General features: G+C 39.0%; 1 protein-coding gene across 2 annotated transcripts in view; it reads right to left on the bottom strand.

The window, feature by feature from the left end:
• Window positions 1-18,073, bottom strand: part of LOC137162471 (MAM and LDL-receptor class A domain-containing protein 1-like) — a 320,533-nt gene that overhangs the window by 285,808 nt on the left and 16,652 nt on the right. The window contains exons 4-7 of one of the 2 annotated variants that reach the window (XM_067562330.1): window positions 11,266-11,418; window positions 10,988-11,093; window positions 8,923-9,290; window positions 5,529-5,950 (exon numbers count right to left, since the gene is read on the bottom strand). In XM_067562330.1, the coding sequence (XP_067418431.1) occupies window positions 5,529-5,950; window positions 8,923-9,290; window positions 10,988-11,093; window positions 11,266-11,418 (1,049 nt within the window). Of the gene's footprint in view, window positions 1-5,528; window positions 5,951-7,047; window positions 7,178-8,922; window positions 9,291-10,987; window positions 11,094-11,265; window positions 11,419-18,073 lie in introns of those variants that run through there. The other variant, XM_067562331.1, reaches the window with a different exon arrangement.

Raw genomic sequence — 18,073 nt, 5'->3', positions numbered from 1 at the left:
CCACTGATGATAAAAGTAAACACTGTGCATCATCAATATAAGTGAGTCATCCTGGACAGTTCAATATTTTACTATGATTTCAAATACCACTTACATGGAAAATATGAAATTGGACCACTCAAAAAGATTAAGAAGATAAATATACTTAATAGTTATATTTACCCATATTGGTAAGAATGTTTTTGACCAGAAAAGTAATTTTTTTGACAAGGAATAAAGTTCTAAATGTCAGTTTTGAGAACTGAACTTTAGTTTAACTCTTGCTGTATTTTCAATATTGCACACTGAGAATCCCCATAGCGTGAGTTCTATATGATCAAAGAGTTTGTTAAAGTAACAACTGAAAAATAATTACAGGTGACCATTCCATACCTCCACATTCATACTGGAAGAGTCCAGAAACACTTATCTCAGTAAATCATCATTGAACCCCTATCAACACAATGAAAAGAAAAATAGACATCTCTAGCAAAATAGATTCTCTGTATTCAAATCCAAACCACATCTAGAAATTGCAAAAATAATTGATTGCTCAGTCATTGCTTATATTATAAGATAAGATCATAAGAAGAGATTAAATGGTATAACTTTCCTTTACTACACACCCCCAGATCTATTACAAACCACTGTGTCATAACAATTCTGAAATTAAAGAGAACTCCAGTGTCACACTATTCTACAACTAAAACTGAATTTGATATGTTCTGTGTTTTGGACAGGTATTATTAATTGTCATTTAGTATTTGAGAGTTAAGGTTAGTTTTTGACTTACAGCGTTGCACACCTTTCATTTAAATGAGTTACCTCTAAAACCATCTTGCTCTTCACTCATTCCCTTCTTGTCAACTCATCAAGAGCACATTTATCCCTGTGATGTGCAATATCTGATGAACCAGTGACAAAATAAATTATAGTCATTTTTGATTGCAACTGGAACGAAGAGTTTCAGAGACATTTAATGGTGTGAGGACAGGGCACCGTGGGGTTGTGATATGAGTGTGGTAAGCTTTTGAGTGCTTTTTGCACTGGGCTCATAACAGAGAAGTCAACCAAAGGACCTTTAAGTTTAATCTCTGTAGACCACCAACCCCAACAATGGGGATATGGTTTTTCAAATTGCTTCATGATTCCTGATCCTTTCAGTAAATTACTACGTGTTTTTAAAAGCATCCAGTCTATTGGCTTGATTGAGATCTCACTTATAGCCACTATCTCTTTTTTTGTTTTATTTGCCCTACTTTCCATACTTAAAAATATTACTAACATATGGCCCTTTATTGTTTATAATTCACAAGTTGTATTTCTTTCCTAGAATGTGGTGAATATCTAGGTACACAAGTGACAACCATCTATGAGGAAAGAAGAAAAAAAGGGGGGGGGGGGGAGTGTTCCTTATTTACACAATCAGCTGGTCACAAATTTCAAACAAGTGTTTTAATCAAAATCAATATTTTCTACCAGAAAATGTTGATTTCTATAAAATATTTCAATTTTCCAAATGCACATTTCCAAGCTAATTTAAATATTTCCTTTCAAAATATTGATTTGTTCTGAAACATTAATTGATGTGCACATGGAAACAATGAAACACAATTATCTTAGTATTGCTTAATGCAGAGGCTGCAACTTTATTTTAAATTGTTACCAAACTGGAGTGACAGCCCCAAACTACTCAGCAGGGTTGTTCCAGTGCTGATCTCAAGGGGCACAATTGGCCCTCGTGTACTAGAAACCTGAGATTTGACTGTGAAGGCCATGCCCCTCTACATTCTCAGGTCTGCCTCCAGGCCCCAGGTGGAAGCCAGAGTCTCAACCCATCCACTTCTTCCACACCAGAGATAGGAGAGATAAGACAAGGGAGCCACAAGTTGCATGATCTATAGAGGCAAACCCAATATGCAAAGCCATTTCCACAACCAATGCCCAAGTCGACTGCTGAGTTACAGAGCCTCAGTTGGACCCTTTCTAATCAAACCACTACATGAATCTGCAAAGTTGTGACAATTGTAACTTCAATGACACAAACAGACCTCCTGGATGCCAGGTATAGAGTGAAAAAATCCACACAGCAGTTTGCCAATTTTGCCATATGGGAAAAATCCCTCCCAGAACTCAAAACTACTGACCAGCCAAGCCCCCAGCATCAACAGAGATCCAGAAACTAGCTTAAGGATGGAGCTGAAACAGGAAGTTCACAATGAGCAAACAGTAGCAAACAGTATCAATCCCCCTTCCCCCCCCCCCCCCACACACACACACTTCCACTCCACTTAATAGGAGGAGCCAATCACATGGATGCAGCACCATCCCCACCACCCAGAGTACATTTTGAAACAGCACATTTCATCTCTAATTGACATTTTGTTTTGATTGAAAAAGTCAGCATGCTGAACAACAAGCTGTTTCCTATGCAACTTGGAACACGCATTACCACTAGTGCTTTTCTAATTCCAGCCAAAACAATCTCATTCTCAACATCTTCAAGTTTTGAAGAAGAGTAGGCAACCCAGCAGCAAAATTCAGTCAACAGTATTAGGGGACATAGGAATGAGCCATAGCTCTTGATATAACAGACGTTGTAGACTCTACCCAAAGCATAATAATCAAGGTAGTTGAGAAGCTCACTCTACAACACATGGCCAATGAAATGATTGAGAAACACTGAACATCAGTAACAGTTTCCAACCTTAAGCAATATCCAAGCCATTCAAGATCACACTCTCATTTTCTCTGGCCATTACTCCCCATTTTTACCCCAAACCTGGCCCTGTAGCTTTCCCTGTTACTCCTTTTGATCTGAGGGCTAGTCAAAATTCAGGGCCCTGGGCATGTTCCAGTTCAAAGTCGAAATTGATGGAGTCTGGTATCTTCTTGATGCAATCTTTTTTATTTCAAGAAATGTACAAAGTCCCGTCTCTCTGAAGACAGAACCAAGAACAAAAGGAGCAGTTTCTCAGCGTATAGCCCTCAAGTCTCTTTACCCAGTACCAGACCCAAAAGCTCTAACTTTTTCCTGGTTCACATTGTGCTTACAGGCTCCTGCATGGTTCTCTTGCCTCTCTCCCTCTCTCTGTTCTTGTCTGTTCTCAGTTTCTGTCCATTTTCTCTGATACTCACATCCACCTGGTTTCAATATCCAGTCAAACCATCAGCCCACCTGGTGCTAGTTTCTGGACAGACTCTATTAGGTTTTGTTTTGGATGTGACCCCTTAACAGTCTCTTTCAATTATCTTAAATGGATTAATTTACTTATAAGCTTGAATGAGATTTTAACTCAAGCCATAACAAGATTACACTCAGCTCCTAACACTCTGTACAAGATGGGAAGGAAAGAGAGCTCTATGGTGCTGTCACATGAAGTGGCTTCACTGACTCAAACACATCTTCTTAATTCTAATCAAGGACTTGGGTATGACTATTGATTTTGGAGTTTTATTAAGCATCCAACATACTGCCTTTCTATGCACCGAAACCAAAAAGTATGCACATGGAACTTACATAAAGAGGGACTAAAAACACATCCAAACTCCAATTTAAATGCAGTGCACATTTCAATTCACAAAGTCAAGTGTTTCAATATTTAGGGCCTGGTTCTCTTCTCACATACACAGCTATAAATTATGAGTAACTCTATTCAAAACAATAAATTTATGCCACTGTGAAACAGGTGTAAATAAGAGTAGAATCAATGAGAAAAATGCCTCTCACATTCCTTCCTGTATGCTTGGTCACAATAAGAACAATCTGGATGTCACACAACAAACAGTACAGTATGTACCACTGGCATCAATATTTAACTATCAATATATCATGTAGTAGGTTAAAGTAATCTAGAAAATAAAGGTATGAGAATGAGTTTTAGTTCCAGGTTTTAAGAACTAGATACAGGTCTGTGTAGAACACCCTACTGTAGTTACTCCTGCTTTCAACAAATTCTCTGCCCTAGAGTATCTTGTTCTCATTCACTCTAAGGCTCCTTTGCCCCACTCTGGCAGTGCAAAGGAGCCTTAATTGGGTGTAAACCTTTAGGCCTACTCTAAGGTCTCTCTACATAGCCAAAATGATGTAACAAGGTTTTAGTGTCAATGAGAATGTGGCCCTTTGTTCTTAAATATAATCCTTATGGAAACACAACATGGCACCATCTGCCTCTAATATTGCCTTAGATCAGTTAAATAAAGGAGTTCATTTTTTGCTAATACAATAGAACCTCAAAGATACAAACACCAGTGTTACAGACTGATCTCCATGTGGAACCAGAAGTAAGCAATCAGGCAGCAGCAGAGACCAAAAAAAAAAAAAAAGAAAAGCAAATACTGCATTGTGCTTGTATTACATCTCAAAGGTATGCACCTTTGGGCTGCGTGTCCGCACCCTCACTCGCCACACATGGGGTGAAGACGCTGAGGTACGAAGGTACTTCTGCGAGTCCCCGCTGCCAGCCCAAGGCAGCACGAGCTGGCAAAGGAGAAGCAGTATAAGCCACAGGCGCTGTTTTCACCCCCATCCTGTTCGGCCAGGAGGAGGAGGACAAATTTGCAAGCTCAGTCTGGGACCAGGAAAGGAGCTGCTGCAGTCCAAACTGCTGATCCTGCAAGAAGGCTGCAGCTTGGAGTGTGAGCTGCTAAAGCCAAAGCCCGAGCTGCAGCCAGCATGCTGCACTCTGGAAGAGCATCTCAGTTTTAAAGGACCACAGTCTGTACCATGGGCGCACTGATGCTGCCCAAAATTTGCCCATGGCTGTGCTACTGATTCTGCATTTTGTTCAGAGTTACAAACTTTCAGAATTACAACCAACCTCCATTCCCAAAGTGTTCATATGTTTCAGCTTCTACTATATTTTCTTTTCAATGCATTTTGTGATGAATTGGCAGCATTCATTCAAATGAATATATGTATACCTGTATACGTTTGCAGGTATACCAACCCTGATAGGAACCACAAGACAAACAAAGTAAAACTTAAATGTTCTATAACACAAAGTGTTTTTTTTAAAAAGAGGCCACTGGATTTCCATCTGTGCCTTATAGTAAATTTGCTGTCCATTAACTGATATCTACTTTTCAACCTATGAGCATTAGGCTATACACTCAAATATTTTGATGGGATATTCAGTGTAATATCATGTAGCGAAAGGTTCCTGTTTAGCACAGGAAAATGTTTTTCAGAAAAAATAAAAAGGACAATCTATTCCACATTCCCATTTTATCAAACTTTGTGCCAATTGGTTTTGCAGTGGGCAGAAGCACAGTTCCATTGTTTTCAATGATGAAAGAACCAAGTAACAGCTGTTCTAAAAACAATGTGTTCATGTTCAAAGATAATAACCAGTCATTTTGGAATGGGGAAATGTGGCTGTAGCAGAACAAAATGTTTGGAAACATATTTAATCAAATGACAAATGTGTTTCAAAGTAAATTGAGCAAAGAGTCTTACTTTTGGCTTTATTTTAGATTAGGGTAATCTCTCATTCTCTCAGCATTTTTCAGTGCCCTAGTAAGTAATTCAGAGACTAAAAGAATCATACCTGAAAAGGCTTAGAACTATTAATGTAGAGTATTTGCTTTATCCATCTGTTGCCTTGATTTCCAAACCTCTGCCACAGCAGATGACCCTTTGTGTTCCTCAAAATTCTCCGGAAGATTGACAGCTTATAAATGTGTTTTCCAAACATATGATAATGAAAGTGGAAAATGCAGTTTTTATTGCCGTTAGCGAAAGTTGGATCAAAGATCGGACTCAGCAAAACTGCTCTATTTTGGAACTCTTGCGGTTCTGAGGATTCTATGTAGAGATAATGCCCATTGACTGTGCCCAAAGTATGATCCTTTATTGGTCCTGTGTTAAGTGTGGAAGTTGAGCCGTGGTTTCTGGTCCAGTCAAAGTCATCATCCGTGTCCTGCTTCCAGTTGCACAGCCCATTTTCAAAGTTACACTGTAGCTCAGGTTCTGAAACATGCAAATGCAGGCATCGTCAAATGAAAGCAATGTGCTACCTCGAAGTAATCCATTAGAATTTGCTTTTTCTCCTCAGAAAGTTAACCTCAATTTAATTAACTACATTTAAACCAGTCTTAACAAGAACCAAGGACTAGATGCTTTCCTAACATATATATGGCAATACACACATAATCAATGAAAGTTATGAACTCAGTGGGAGTTATGCTAAAGTATCATGGCAAATTCTGGCCCTAAATTTAAACTTGATTGGACAAAGCACTAGAAAAATATACTGCAGGAAAGTGGTTCTCAACCTTTCCAGACTACTGTACCCCTTTCAGGAGTCTGAAGCTCATGTCCTGCTGCCCAGCACATAAGCCTGAGCCCCGTCACCTGGGGCTGAAGCATGTAACTTAGCTTCACGGGGCCCACCGTGATGTGGACCAGCCAATTGCCCTGCTTTCCACCCCCTAATGCTGGTCCTGCACTTGCAACCCCCCCCTCCCAAGCTTATTCTGTGACACTCCTGGCCCCCCAAGGTTCGTGACCCCTAGGTTGAAAAAGCTCTGATCTAGATGAGTTGACATACCCCGGGAAGACTTGTGTGTACCCCCAGTGGCACACATACCCCTGGCTGAGAACCACTGCTGTAGGACACAATCTTGGACAGGAAAGGAAAATGGAATAGGTGTCCTAATAGTTATGTTCTTTCTTGCAGGAAACAGACTTAAAGTTAGGTTTTACACTCTTACTATCCTCAATACTCAAATTAATTAGAGATAGGCTGAAAAGCCAATATTTGGATCCTGATTCAGATTAGTTTTAGGCTCAAATTCAAGGTTAATGGCCAAACTGAATGAATGTTCAAGTTTGGTTGTAATGGTGACAAAATGTTATGAGCTTTTCTTACAAGATTCCAGTCCCAAATGACAGAAATCTCTTGGTAGCATATATTCAGGGCCTGTTTACCATTGTAAATTTTACTTATTTATTATATTTATTCAACTTCTTACCTAGGGAACGGGGGGGGGGGGGGGAGGGAGGGAGAGAATAAATAGAAAAGCAAAAGCAGTGAAAAGTGTGTGTGAGGCTTGGTCTACACTTACCTCGGTGATTCAACAGCAGTTGACTGGAGTTATGCAAAGTACGCAAAGAACTTGCGTAACTCCCATCAACTTCTGTGCTTCTCTTCTGCGCGCAGTCTTCACTGCACTGCACCACTTGAGAAGGTGGTTTTAGTACATCGACTTCTGGATCGACTGAGTGGGTCTTCACTGACCACTCAGTCGATCCAGATAAGTCGATCTGGTGGTGGCGACTTTGCCGCCGTCAGTGTAGACATAGCCTGAGTGTGAAAGAGAGGGTGATACCTTTATACAGAATCTACAGTATGGATACAGAATCATATTCAACACAGCATAGAGTGTGTACTCATGTTGAGAACAGCTCACACAACCTTGTCCAACAGTAAATAAACTTTATTAAAGGAATAAGTGATTAATTCTAATAGCCAAGATAGATTAAGGCCACATTATGAAGGCTTCTCAACCTGGCCTCCAGTTGTGCACACACCAATTTACATTGTTTCCCACCTCTTAGCCCCACCATCCCATAGTGGCACTGTGTCTTCCTATCTCACCGCCACCATGAATCCTCTTCCCTTTGACTGTACCAGATTTCACTTTTTCCCAGGATCAGTCAGTCAGGTGTCTTTACATGGCCTTCTGGGTCTTATATACCAAGAAAGCCCATGTAAATTAAAATTAGAATCAGGATTTATGTAATCAAATAGGCAAAATTAAATCTGTTTAATAATTTTAATTTTTTTATATAAAGATATATGTTAGCAAAAACATTACTGATGAGTTACATATTTTTTCCTTTAGGTTCAGGGCTAATCTCTTATTTTAAAATTAACAAAAGTTTTCCATTAACTCTGCACCTTTTCACCTCTGTACATGATTAAATGCAGCCTGACAAAAACAAATTACTTAATTTAGGAAAGCAGGAAGTGTTGCAGTTCAGGAATGAAGAAGGCAACAGAGTGAGCGCATACCAAAGGAAGCATTAGCCTCATTTGGTGTTTCTTTTCTTGTAAATTATCTGGCCCAGCTGTGACTTGACCTGGAGGTCTGTGGATCACGAAGTGATCATGTTAATGAACAAGCTAAAGCAGACTCTCCACAAGACGTCACTTGCACTAAGAGTGGCTCCTTCCAAAACTTCAACCATGGGAAAGGTGAAATCATTACAAACCTCCCTCCATCCTAAGAGTTCTCCTCTGCTACTGCAACTCACTGTGATCTGCATAATTTAGTCACTTCAAGATGTGATAATATGTTTGTTATTTCTTAGTTTTGCTATATGTTAATGTTCTTCTGGCCTTAACATTTATGAGTGCATGCATGGAGGGACAGCCAATAGCAGCAGGCTCTGGAACACTGAAAGGTGAATGTCATGCATGTGAATATCCAGCTGCTTTTTTTTCATTGTATGTGTTCTTCCTTGGAGGGGGATAGGGAATCTCATTATCACTACTATGAACTATTACCTCCATAATATATCGAATTGGAGGATATTTTCCACAGTATGTCAATATCTCATATAAATATAGATCTTCACCATATTTCATCAATTTAAGGAAAGTTAACATACTAAACAAAAAAACCTAGCACACATCGAATTACCACTCTGAGAATCATATTCTGAACAAGCAGTGCCTTTCTAAATTTTATAGAAAATACAGAAATATGGCCACATTTCCAATAAAGAAGATTAGTCTGTGTGTATTTGTTCTCATGTTCTATAAGAGCTAACCTCTGGAGCTCATCACGTGTATATGGCACCAGTCAATCATTTTAAGACTGAATTTCAATAATAGATCTATTCGACCCTAGTGTAAGCAGTGTAACTTCCAGGGCTGAAATTTGTCGCTATTATTATTTTGTTAACGGATAAGGAACAGAACTGAAAGTACTTACTGCAATTGTCCTCATCAGATCCATCCCCACAATTATCCACGAGATCACACACCAATAAACTGTTGATGCATGCCTTTGTGTGTCCGCACCAGAATCGATCAGGACCTTCACAGCTTACTGCTGGAGGTGGAAGAGCACAGTTCTCGAATGTTATATCATCAATTGCTGAGACACCATCGTAAAATCCAAGGCCGAATTTATACAGTGATAACTGAAAGGGCCATGGCAGGCGCCCAAGCTGAATGAAAGCCTTTAACCACTGATTTCCTTGATTATAGTATATCCTCCAGAGGACAGTAGGGTCTTTCTGTTTATCTACATATAATTGCATCTCTGCTGCTCCAACTGACTGTCCATAATTGTAATACCTGAAAAGACAGCAGAAAATCAAAGGTGCAAATGATGAGGATGAATCATGTTAAATATACTGAGCCAATATCAGTTCTGTTATAATTCCACTGAATTTAATGGAATTACCCCTGGAAGGAAGTCAGCTCACAGTGCCTACATCGACTTTAGCAGCAATTCACACCATTCTCTATGGGATCTCATTGTCATACCACAGATATATTAAATTAACTACTTTGGCAGATGTGGCTGATATAGGAACCATGGACATTTCTGAAGAAGTTAAGACTATGATGGAGGAAGCATGCTTAATTAAGTTAGACTCCACAACTGCATAGAGAAATTCTCCTTCATAGTAAGCAATGAACACAAAATATTAACTAAATGAATGTAATTCAATGGATAATTTTAAAGTTTCTTTAAAGGAAAGCAAAACATCTAACCAATTCAAGAGCATGTCTTCCTTTTACTGTAATTATAAATGATAATTTGCACTTCTTCCTTATACTGAAAACCCACCGATCGCTATATGTACCTACATGCCTCCAGCTTCCACCCAAGACACGCCACACAATCCATTGTCTACAGCCACGCCCTAAGATACAACCACATTTGCTCCAATCCCTTAGAAAGAGACAAACACTTACAGGATCTCTATCAAGCATTCTTAAAACTACAATACCCACCTAGGGAAGTGAAGTAACAGATTGACAGAGCCAGACTGGTATCCAGAAGTCACCTACTACAGGACAGACCCAACAAGGAAACCAACAGAAAACCACTGGCCATCACCTACAGCCCCCAGCTAAAACCTCTCCAACACATCATCAAGGATCTACAACCTATCCTGGAAGACGATCCTTCACTCTCACAAACGCTGGGAGGCAGGCCAGTCCTCGCTTACAGACAGCCCCCCAACCTGAAGCAAATACTCACCAGCAACTGCACATCATACACCAGAAACACTAACCCAGGAACATATCCTTGCAACAAATCCCACTGCCAACTCTGCCCGCATATCTACTCAAGCGACACTATCATAGATCCTAACCACATCAGCCACACCATCAGGAATGTGATATATGCCATCATGTGCCAACAATGCCCCTCTGCCATATACATTAGCCAAATCAGACTGTCTCTATGCAAAAGAATAAATGGACACAAATCAGACATCAGGAATGGTAACTGGTTCATTTAAAAATAAGTAACACACAAATCTTGGTTAACTCTCCCAAGAACCCTGAATTTAACATTTTTTTGTTCTTCACTAAATCATTTGATAAAGCCTGTCCTTCTGAGATTTACAGCCCATTTTAGGATCTCCAAGGGGTCTTGATGAGCCACTTGCCTTTTGTGTGGTTTGCTATTCCAAACTGATTCCCCTTAACATTTTGAGATAGACCCATCCTTAGTATAAATGTATTATTGGAATCATCATGGGACTTCCGTATATTACCCTGGGCAAAAATATTTGAAAGGATTATGTCTAAAAGATCAAAAACTAAAACTGTCCTGTGTCTGAGGTCTGTTTTTCCAAATGCTTCAGCTTATTGTTCCTTAGTAGTTAGAACAAAGCCTGTGTGACCAAAGAATAAAAGGAGGCAATAAATATTGCCAAGGTAGACGTGCACTATTGGAAATTCTAACCTCAATTTCAGTCCAAAAGAAGCAATGTCAGATGTTCCATAAATTTAAAATAAAACTTAATTCATACCAGAAGGACACTGTGCAACCTGATCCAGCCTGGCTGAACTTGGGGCTTCGTATCCGAGCAACCTGTGAAACACTGTTGCTGTTTTTCAGAATGAACATAAAATGTCCTGTATGAGAAAAAAAATAAAAATAGAAAATAACTTTTCATATACAGAGCTAGAAGGATGCCAGTGTAATATAAAAAGTTGTGGTGGGGATTACTGCCCCTCTCTAAACCTGATTTAATAGCAGGCAGTTCCGTGTTTGTGTATCTGCATCAAGAACCTGTTTATGTCTTACCTTGGGATTTATTATAGGTATGATCCTGAGGTGGGGCTTGTTTCTGAAAAGCAGAGGGAAGAGTACTTCTGGAGCTTCTTACCCAGTCAAATGCATCTGCACTATCAGTCTCAAACCAGCCACAGCTGTCTGTTTCAAAGTCACATTTAGCAGCTGAAAGATTGAAAGATATTTCACTTTGTATTTCTGAACATAACAACTATAAACTAAACAGCAGAAAAACTTTCCAAAATGTAAGTAAAAGAACAAAGCTCTAAAACAAAACATTTCAACAACATGCCAGACAAGAATCTAGGAAAAAGACAGGTGGGTTACAGGATCTGAGATAAGATGAATTTTTATTATTTTTTTGAATTACATTAGCATGTAGGGACCATAACCATCCTTCCTCTATGTAAGATCTACCTTGTCATTATCAAGTATCATAATATATTATCAAACAGGTGAAAGTAGGATCACTGTGAAGCAGACCTAATAGCACAGCCTAGTTAGGTTTGAAAATACAGTCTGCTGAATCCCCAAAATGCAAAGAGAGAGAGGTTAATTTAAAGCAAAAGTAAACATTTTTAAAAATGTGTGTAATGCTAAATGAAGTATATCTGGAAATTTAAGCAAGTGAGAAGACGACAGAGGGAGCATGGGAAGTATTGAGGTAAATTACTGACATCTCGACAAATATACATGACACAAAAAATGAAAAATAGACTCTACTCTTCTAAATATAATTACTCAAATAATTTTCTTTCAATTTCATTAAATGGTATTTTATTCCTGCAATAATTACATTCTTTTTATAAAAGAGAATTTAAAAGAGAATCGTTTAAGTAATTGTTTTATACAGATTTATTATTTATTCATATAAAATGGATCTAATAAAAATGTTGACAGCCATGGTAACCAAAACATCACTCACATTGTCATCACAGAATACTTGAAACTTCAGAAAATATCACACTTATGCCATAGCCTTTCTGACCTAAAGCTGAATTGCATCTGATCACAAATCAGAAGTTAACATACATTTTAGACTGAAATTTATCTGAGTCCCTTGGAAAAATTGTTAGATTATTGTTCATTGCTGTAAACTGTGGTCATTAAAATGCTGAATCCTGAAAACTGATGGTATAGAAAACTTCAGATATGCTAAATAGATTAACCTCGTGTTATTTCTATCTTTTTCCTGCACTGTTTTATTATATCCATCATTTTCAAGCTTTATTACAGGTTTTAAGCATAATTTTTATTTTCAATAATGAACAGTTATTGACTGTATATGGTATTTCCATAAGAGATTGAAGAATCTTTATCATATTTTATAGACTTATGTTACATTTGGCCTTCAGATGGGTGTAGGATAATTAATTCTAGGGGGTATTAAGTAGAGTGCATTAGAAAATGTTCCACTATGAATACCACTGAAAAATAAATACCCTAGAAATGAAAAATAAGGAAGTTCAGGGTGTGATGAAGGAAAATATAAGTGCATATGGGATACATAAATCAACAGTGCTGTTGATGCTGTGATGGGGTGGCCTCCGTGCTCCCCTGGGCCGAGCGCTTTACTGGGGCAGGACACAAAATGGCCGCCCGGGGCTCCCACCAGCCTCAAGATGGCGGCCGTCTCTCTACGGACCGGCCTTCCTACAGGTCTTCGCAGGCCGAGTATTGTCCTTGGGACCTTGGGGTCTAGGGTTTGGGGGGTAGGGGGTGTCCGAGCCCGCCCTCTCCTTCGGACACCAGCCCAGAGTCCCTGGCTGACAGCAGTGGGTGGCTGCTGCTCTAAGGAAACTGTAAGTCTTTTCTCTGGGCTGCTTCCCTACCCGGGACCCCGTCGGGGCTAAGTGGCCCCTCTGCTTTCTTCTGGCTTCTGCCACTCACGGTTCTCCTTCTCCTTCCCCAAAGCTCCTTCTCCAAATTCCAAAACTCCTTCTCCTTCTCCTTCTCCAAAGCTCCTTCTCCTTCTCCTTCTCCAAACTCCAAACTCCCAGAGCACCCTGCCTGGCTGGCAGGGACCTCATATCTGCTCCCTGGCAGTGCTTAATGGGAACCAGCTGGCTCTGGCCTCAGCTGACCCTAATTGATCCCAGCTGGCTCTGGCCTCAGCTGACCCTGATTAGCCTGGAGGGAGCCTTGGGCAGCTGCTAGGGGAACAGGGCTTTGATCATTCTTGGGCTAACGTAGCGCCCTTCTACCACCCTCCGGTAGCCCCTGTCACAATGCCAAAAGGAGGTATAGCATATATGACAAAGAAAAGAATGATTAAGAAAATCTTGATGGAAAATGGCAAGACGATGAATAATATTTTGCAAATTTACACGGAGTCAGGGTTCAGTGGAGTTGACTGAAGGTGCCTTGATGGAACATAATTAGAGAGAAAACAAAAGCTAGTCATGGAAAACAATTTCTGCTTTAGGTTTTTCTCACCAGGGGCTACAGGAAAAAATATGAAACCATGTTCCATATTCCAAGGAGCAGCAGCAAAGAAAAAGACAAACTTCTGACACAGGTGGTTACACCAAAAGAGGTAAATAAAGAAGCTAAAACAGCAAAGTCTCCAAACGCAGATTACTTGCATCCAAGAGTGAAGAGATGGAACATAAAAGAAAGCAAGCAGTAGATCATGCATTCAATTCAGGCATGGATGAGTACACTTAGACAGAATAAGAATTTACTCAAACCTTCAGCTAAAACTCAAACCAAACCTTTAAAGATCCAAAATAGCTTGGTTATCTGAAGTTTTAATTTAAGTAAATAAAACAAAGGGTAGGCTGTTGGTATGCAGAAACCACTGCTTATCAGGCTGATCACTACTGACTCATTGTTTACTTGTACTCCTCTGTCTGTATCCGTCCGTTGTTTCTTTTTGCATATTTAGATTGTAAACTCCTTGAGGCAGGAACCATACATGTATGCACCTAGCACAGTGGGCTCCTGGTTCATTACTAGAGTTCCTAGGAACAACAATACTACTACGAATGATAATGCCATCACGTGGTCTATTAGGTTGACCAGCTGGTACCTAGTCAGGTCCTCAAAGGTTCTGGACCCATGATTCTTATTGAGTGAAATGTGACCCAGTATCAGTTTTGTAAATTTTTAAACAAAAATAAATAAAAAATCACCAAAGCTAAACTATTGTTAATAATACTATATGAAAAATAAAGTATTACAACTATCAAATAAAAAACAAATCAACAGGTTAGCATCAGTGTTGCACTGGAATTAAATCATCAAATTAGTAAAGTAATCAGATGAATATAACAAATAACAAATTCTTATAAATTCTAAAAAGGAATCTAAGGAAGAACCTGTCTGTTTGGTTACAAACCCCAAATATAGACTTTTAGCCATGTCAATCGAATCTGTAACCTGGAGCTGGTTAAATATTTTGATACTGAAACCAAATTATCATAAAATATTTAACTACCACCTCAAAGCCAATTAAAGCCAGTTTTCTCAGTAGATTTCAATTCTAGTGTGGTGACTAACCCTTTCTCCCTCCACTCGCCTTGAGATATTACAATCCAGGCTTTAAGAGAACACTGATAAGTGGAAGTTCAGCGACTCTCGTTTGGCAGTTTACAGATGACAGCTTTAGGATACAAACTTAGGACGCAAACACAAAATACATTTTACTGAGTATTTTTATAAGATGATTGTTAGGGCTGTTTAAAGTGGGGGAACTTTGTTCTGGCACATTCCTTGTATGGACTTTACTGGTGCTCAAATGTGTGCATGCACACAACTGCACTTTCTCATCCTAAAGTTAAAGAAGGCTAGTATGTCACCAAGTGAATAAAAACAAAAAGACAAATGACAAAAGAAAAAGGAAAAATAAGATATTTAAGGGAATAATTTTGGATTGTCCTGGCATAGAAGCTAGAAATAGAGCTGGGATGGGAATCTTTTGATGCAATGTTTTTTCATTGGGAGAGAGCCCCACCTCAGAATAAGTAATAGCCTGGTGGTTAGGACAATCAGCCGGGCAGTGGAAAATGTAGGTTCAAGTCTCTACTCTACCCGACTAAGAGCAGGGACTTGAACCTAGGTCTCCCACATCCCAGATGAGTGCTCTTAAATACCAGGCAGGTATTCATTCTCTTTCCACCTTTTTGTGAAAAAATGTCAAGGTCTTGCTTTTGTCCCAACATGGAATGGAAAAATATTTGAAATCCTGAAAATTTTAATGGGACAAAAAAACTGTTTCCCCCCAGCCCTAGCTGGAACTGCAGGCAATGAACGAGATGTTGCTGAACAGCACTTCTTATTAATGGGCTTCCTTTGACTGCAGGAAGACTGGTCAAAGGCTGGTGTAGCCTGTTTGTTGATGTCTTGATTGCCTCTCCCTAAGGTAACTAGCGTTAGGGTTTTGGGAGTGTCAGTTTTCCTTCAGGTGGGTTTGTTGACCTGATAAGTGAGGCTTCTTGCTTCACCATTGATTCTTATAGTTTGCAATCTTTGGTTACTCTACCTTCCAGCAGCTTCCTCCAAGGCATTGGGCAAATCAGCTACAAAGCTTACCTTGGAGCCATGCAACCTGGCCTAATCAGGATCCAGTTAAGTTATCCTTGGCTAATGTCAATTTTGGAAAAAGTCCTGCTTAAGCCAGCAATTAATAAAATATTTGGAAATATCCTCATCCCTAAAAATATAAAATATACAGAACAGAGAACATTTCTGCGGTAGCTGTCATGGCCTTAGTCTGATGAAAAGGTCTTGAAATGACATTATTTCACCAGTTAATGGAAAGTGTGAACTAAAATCTTATTAAAATAACTTATTGAAGATACTCTATCAACCAACAGCCCCTCAACATTGATCCATCAGGAAGATACATTTGAACATTTTATGATCCAAAGTCACCATTTCTCTCACAAACAAGACAATTTATGGTAATTTTTTTAATTTGGGAACTAGGCAATAAATCATTTTTTCTTTGGAAATATCAATCTTGATAGAGAAAAGTTACTTTAAAGCTTTATCAGGACAGAACCAATTTAAAATAAAAATGAATAAAATTTATATATGGTCTGTATTCCCATATACACTATTCCTCTCCCACTTAACACTTCTTGAATGCACAACAAAATACGTCAGACTATTCTTGTAGTAACACCAGCCTAATTTCTAGACAAAAAGATTAATGTTTATATTAAGTATGGGCAAACTGCAGTATTTCAGGCAACAGTAACAAAACAGTGCCTCGAATATAAATCAGACACAAGTAAAACTGTATTTGAAGGTCAGATGGTTAGGTCAACTCAGACTCCTGATGAACACTCCCTTACTCTTCTTCGGTCAATGTGGTTTCAGAAGAGTGAAACCAGTTAGTAAAATGGGACTATTCAGATGTTGATGTGCTTTACTGAATTGGATCCCTAGTGAGGGGAGATTGCAGACCATCTTCAAACAAATGGAAGACTTCCGCTTCCCCAAGAAGTTATTTCTTGACATTTGCTAATTCTTTATTTCAAAGGTACACTTCTGGAAGCATGTGATGAATGTTTAGCTTTAAGTACATTTAGCAAGCTAAATAAGTAAAGCCATGAGGAATCCATTTGTGACACTGAGCAGCACAATGTCAACTACAGGAGTCCAGAAACTAAACTAGACTAGAACCTTTTAAAAAAATATAAAATGAAATTCAAACTAAAAATAAGAACCTACTCTTAGGGATCTATCTACTAAAGCATAATAGTGTGTAAGCATGGGGTGTTTATGTGAACATGACCACATTATCTTTAAATGTAACAGTCCTTTAATGCAGATATAGATGGGCCTGTCTCCTCAAGATACTCCAACAGAAAACACAATGCTCCAGAACACTTTTTCTTTTGTTTTCTGTTCCACCAGTCAGTGGGTATGGGGAAATCCATTACAATAGCTATGTAATAGAACTAGCTGTACTTTCAATCATGTGGGCTTTGTGATGCTGGCAGACCAGGTCATGTCAAAGTGTATTCAGGTCAACTCACTTGTGCATTAGTTCAGATCAAAAGGATTAGTGTTTTTGGTATTTAAATTTCATAAAACTAATGGGATGTTACATGCAAAATTTTCACTTATCTGTTCCTGTTATAATGTAATAGCAAACATTTACATTGAGTATACCTCTGTAACTAAATAACTCATCAGACATCAAAGAAGCCTTGGGGAATGCTAATGAAGGACTTTGTCAGAAAAGGTGCTAATTCCAAAGCAAATGTCCATAGTGGGAATGACCTGAGGTCAGAGGCACAAAGTGCATTCCTCATCCATCATCAGTAAAGAAAAAGCCCACGTGGGTAGAGAGACTGTCAGTTTGTTTTCCGTGAGACAAAGATATAACTATGGATTCAAAGAAAGGTTATTTGTCTCTGGCCTGTTTGGATTCTAAGATGGCAGAATAACTGAAAAAGAAGACAGATGTCTCCAGAATTATTCTGGGTAGCCCTGAAAGACTTTTGGGAAACTAGCAGTTTATTACATCATAGCCACCATTCTGAGTTACAAACTTTGATTCACCTGTATGTATATTTTACCTGCTTTAACCTCTCAATAATTTTTTAAGCTAATAGATCTTTGGTTAGTTTACTATAGAATTAGCTACCAGCTATGTCTTTGGTGTGAGATTCAGAGTACCAGTTGATCTAAGTGACTACTAGTCTTTTGGGACTGGGAGAAACCTGATGTGGTGTGATTTTTGGTTTAGGTGACCATTATCACAAAGTTCAGTTTGTCTGGATGGCAAGATAGGTTGGAGAGTGTAAGGGGACTGTCTGTGACTCCATGAGAAGACTGGTATAGTGATCCAGGAGTTCAAATTTGT

The sequence above is a fragment of the Emydura macquarii genome, unplaced genomic scaffold (assembly GCF_026122565.2).
Source record: "Emydura macquarii macquarii isolate MOO-44397 ecotype Brisbane River unplaced genomic scaffold, CSIRO-AGI_Emac_v2 contig_2422, whole genome shotgun sequence".
NCBI lineage: Eukaryota > Metazoa > Chordata > Testudines > Chelidae > Emydura > Emydura macquarii.
The sequence above is the reverse complement of the archived record's forward strand: the minus strand, read 5'-3'. Positions and strand labels throughout refer to the sequence as shown.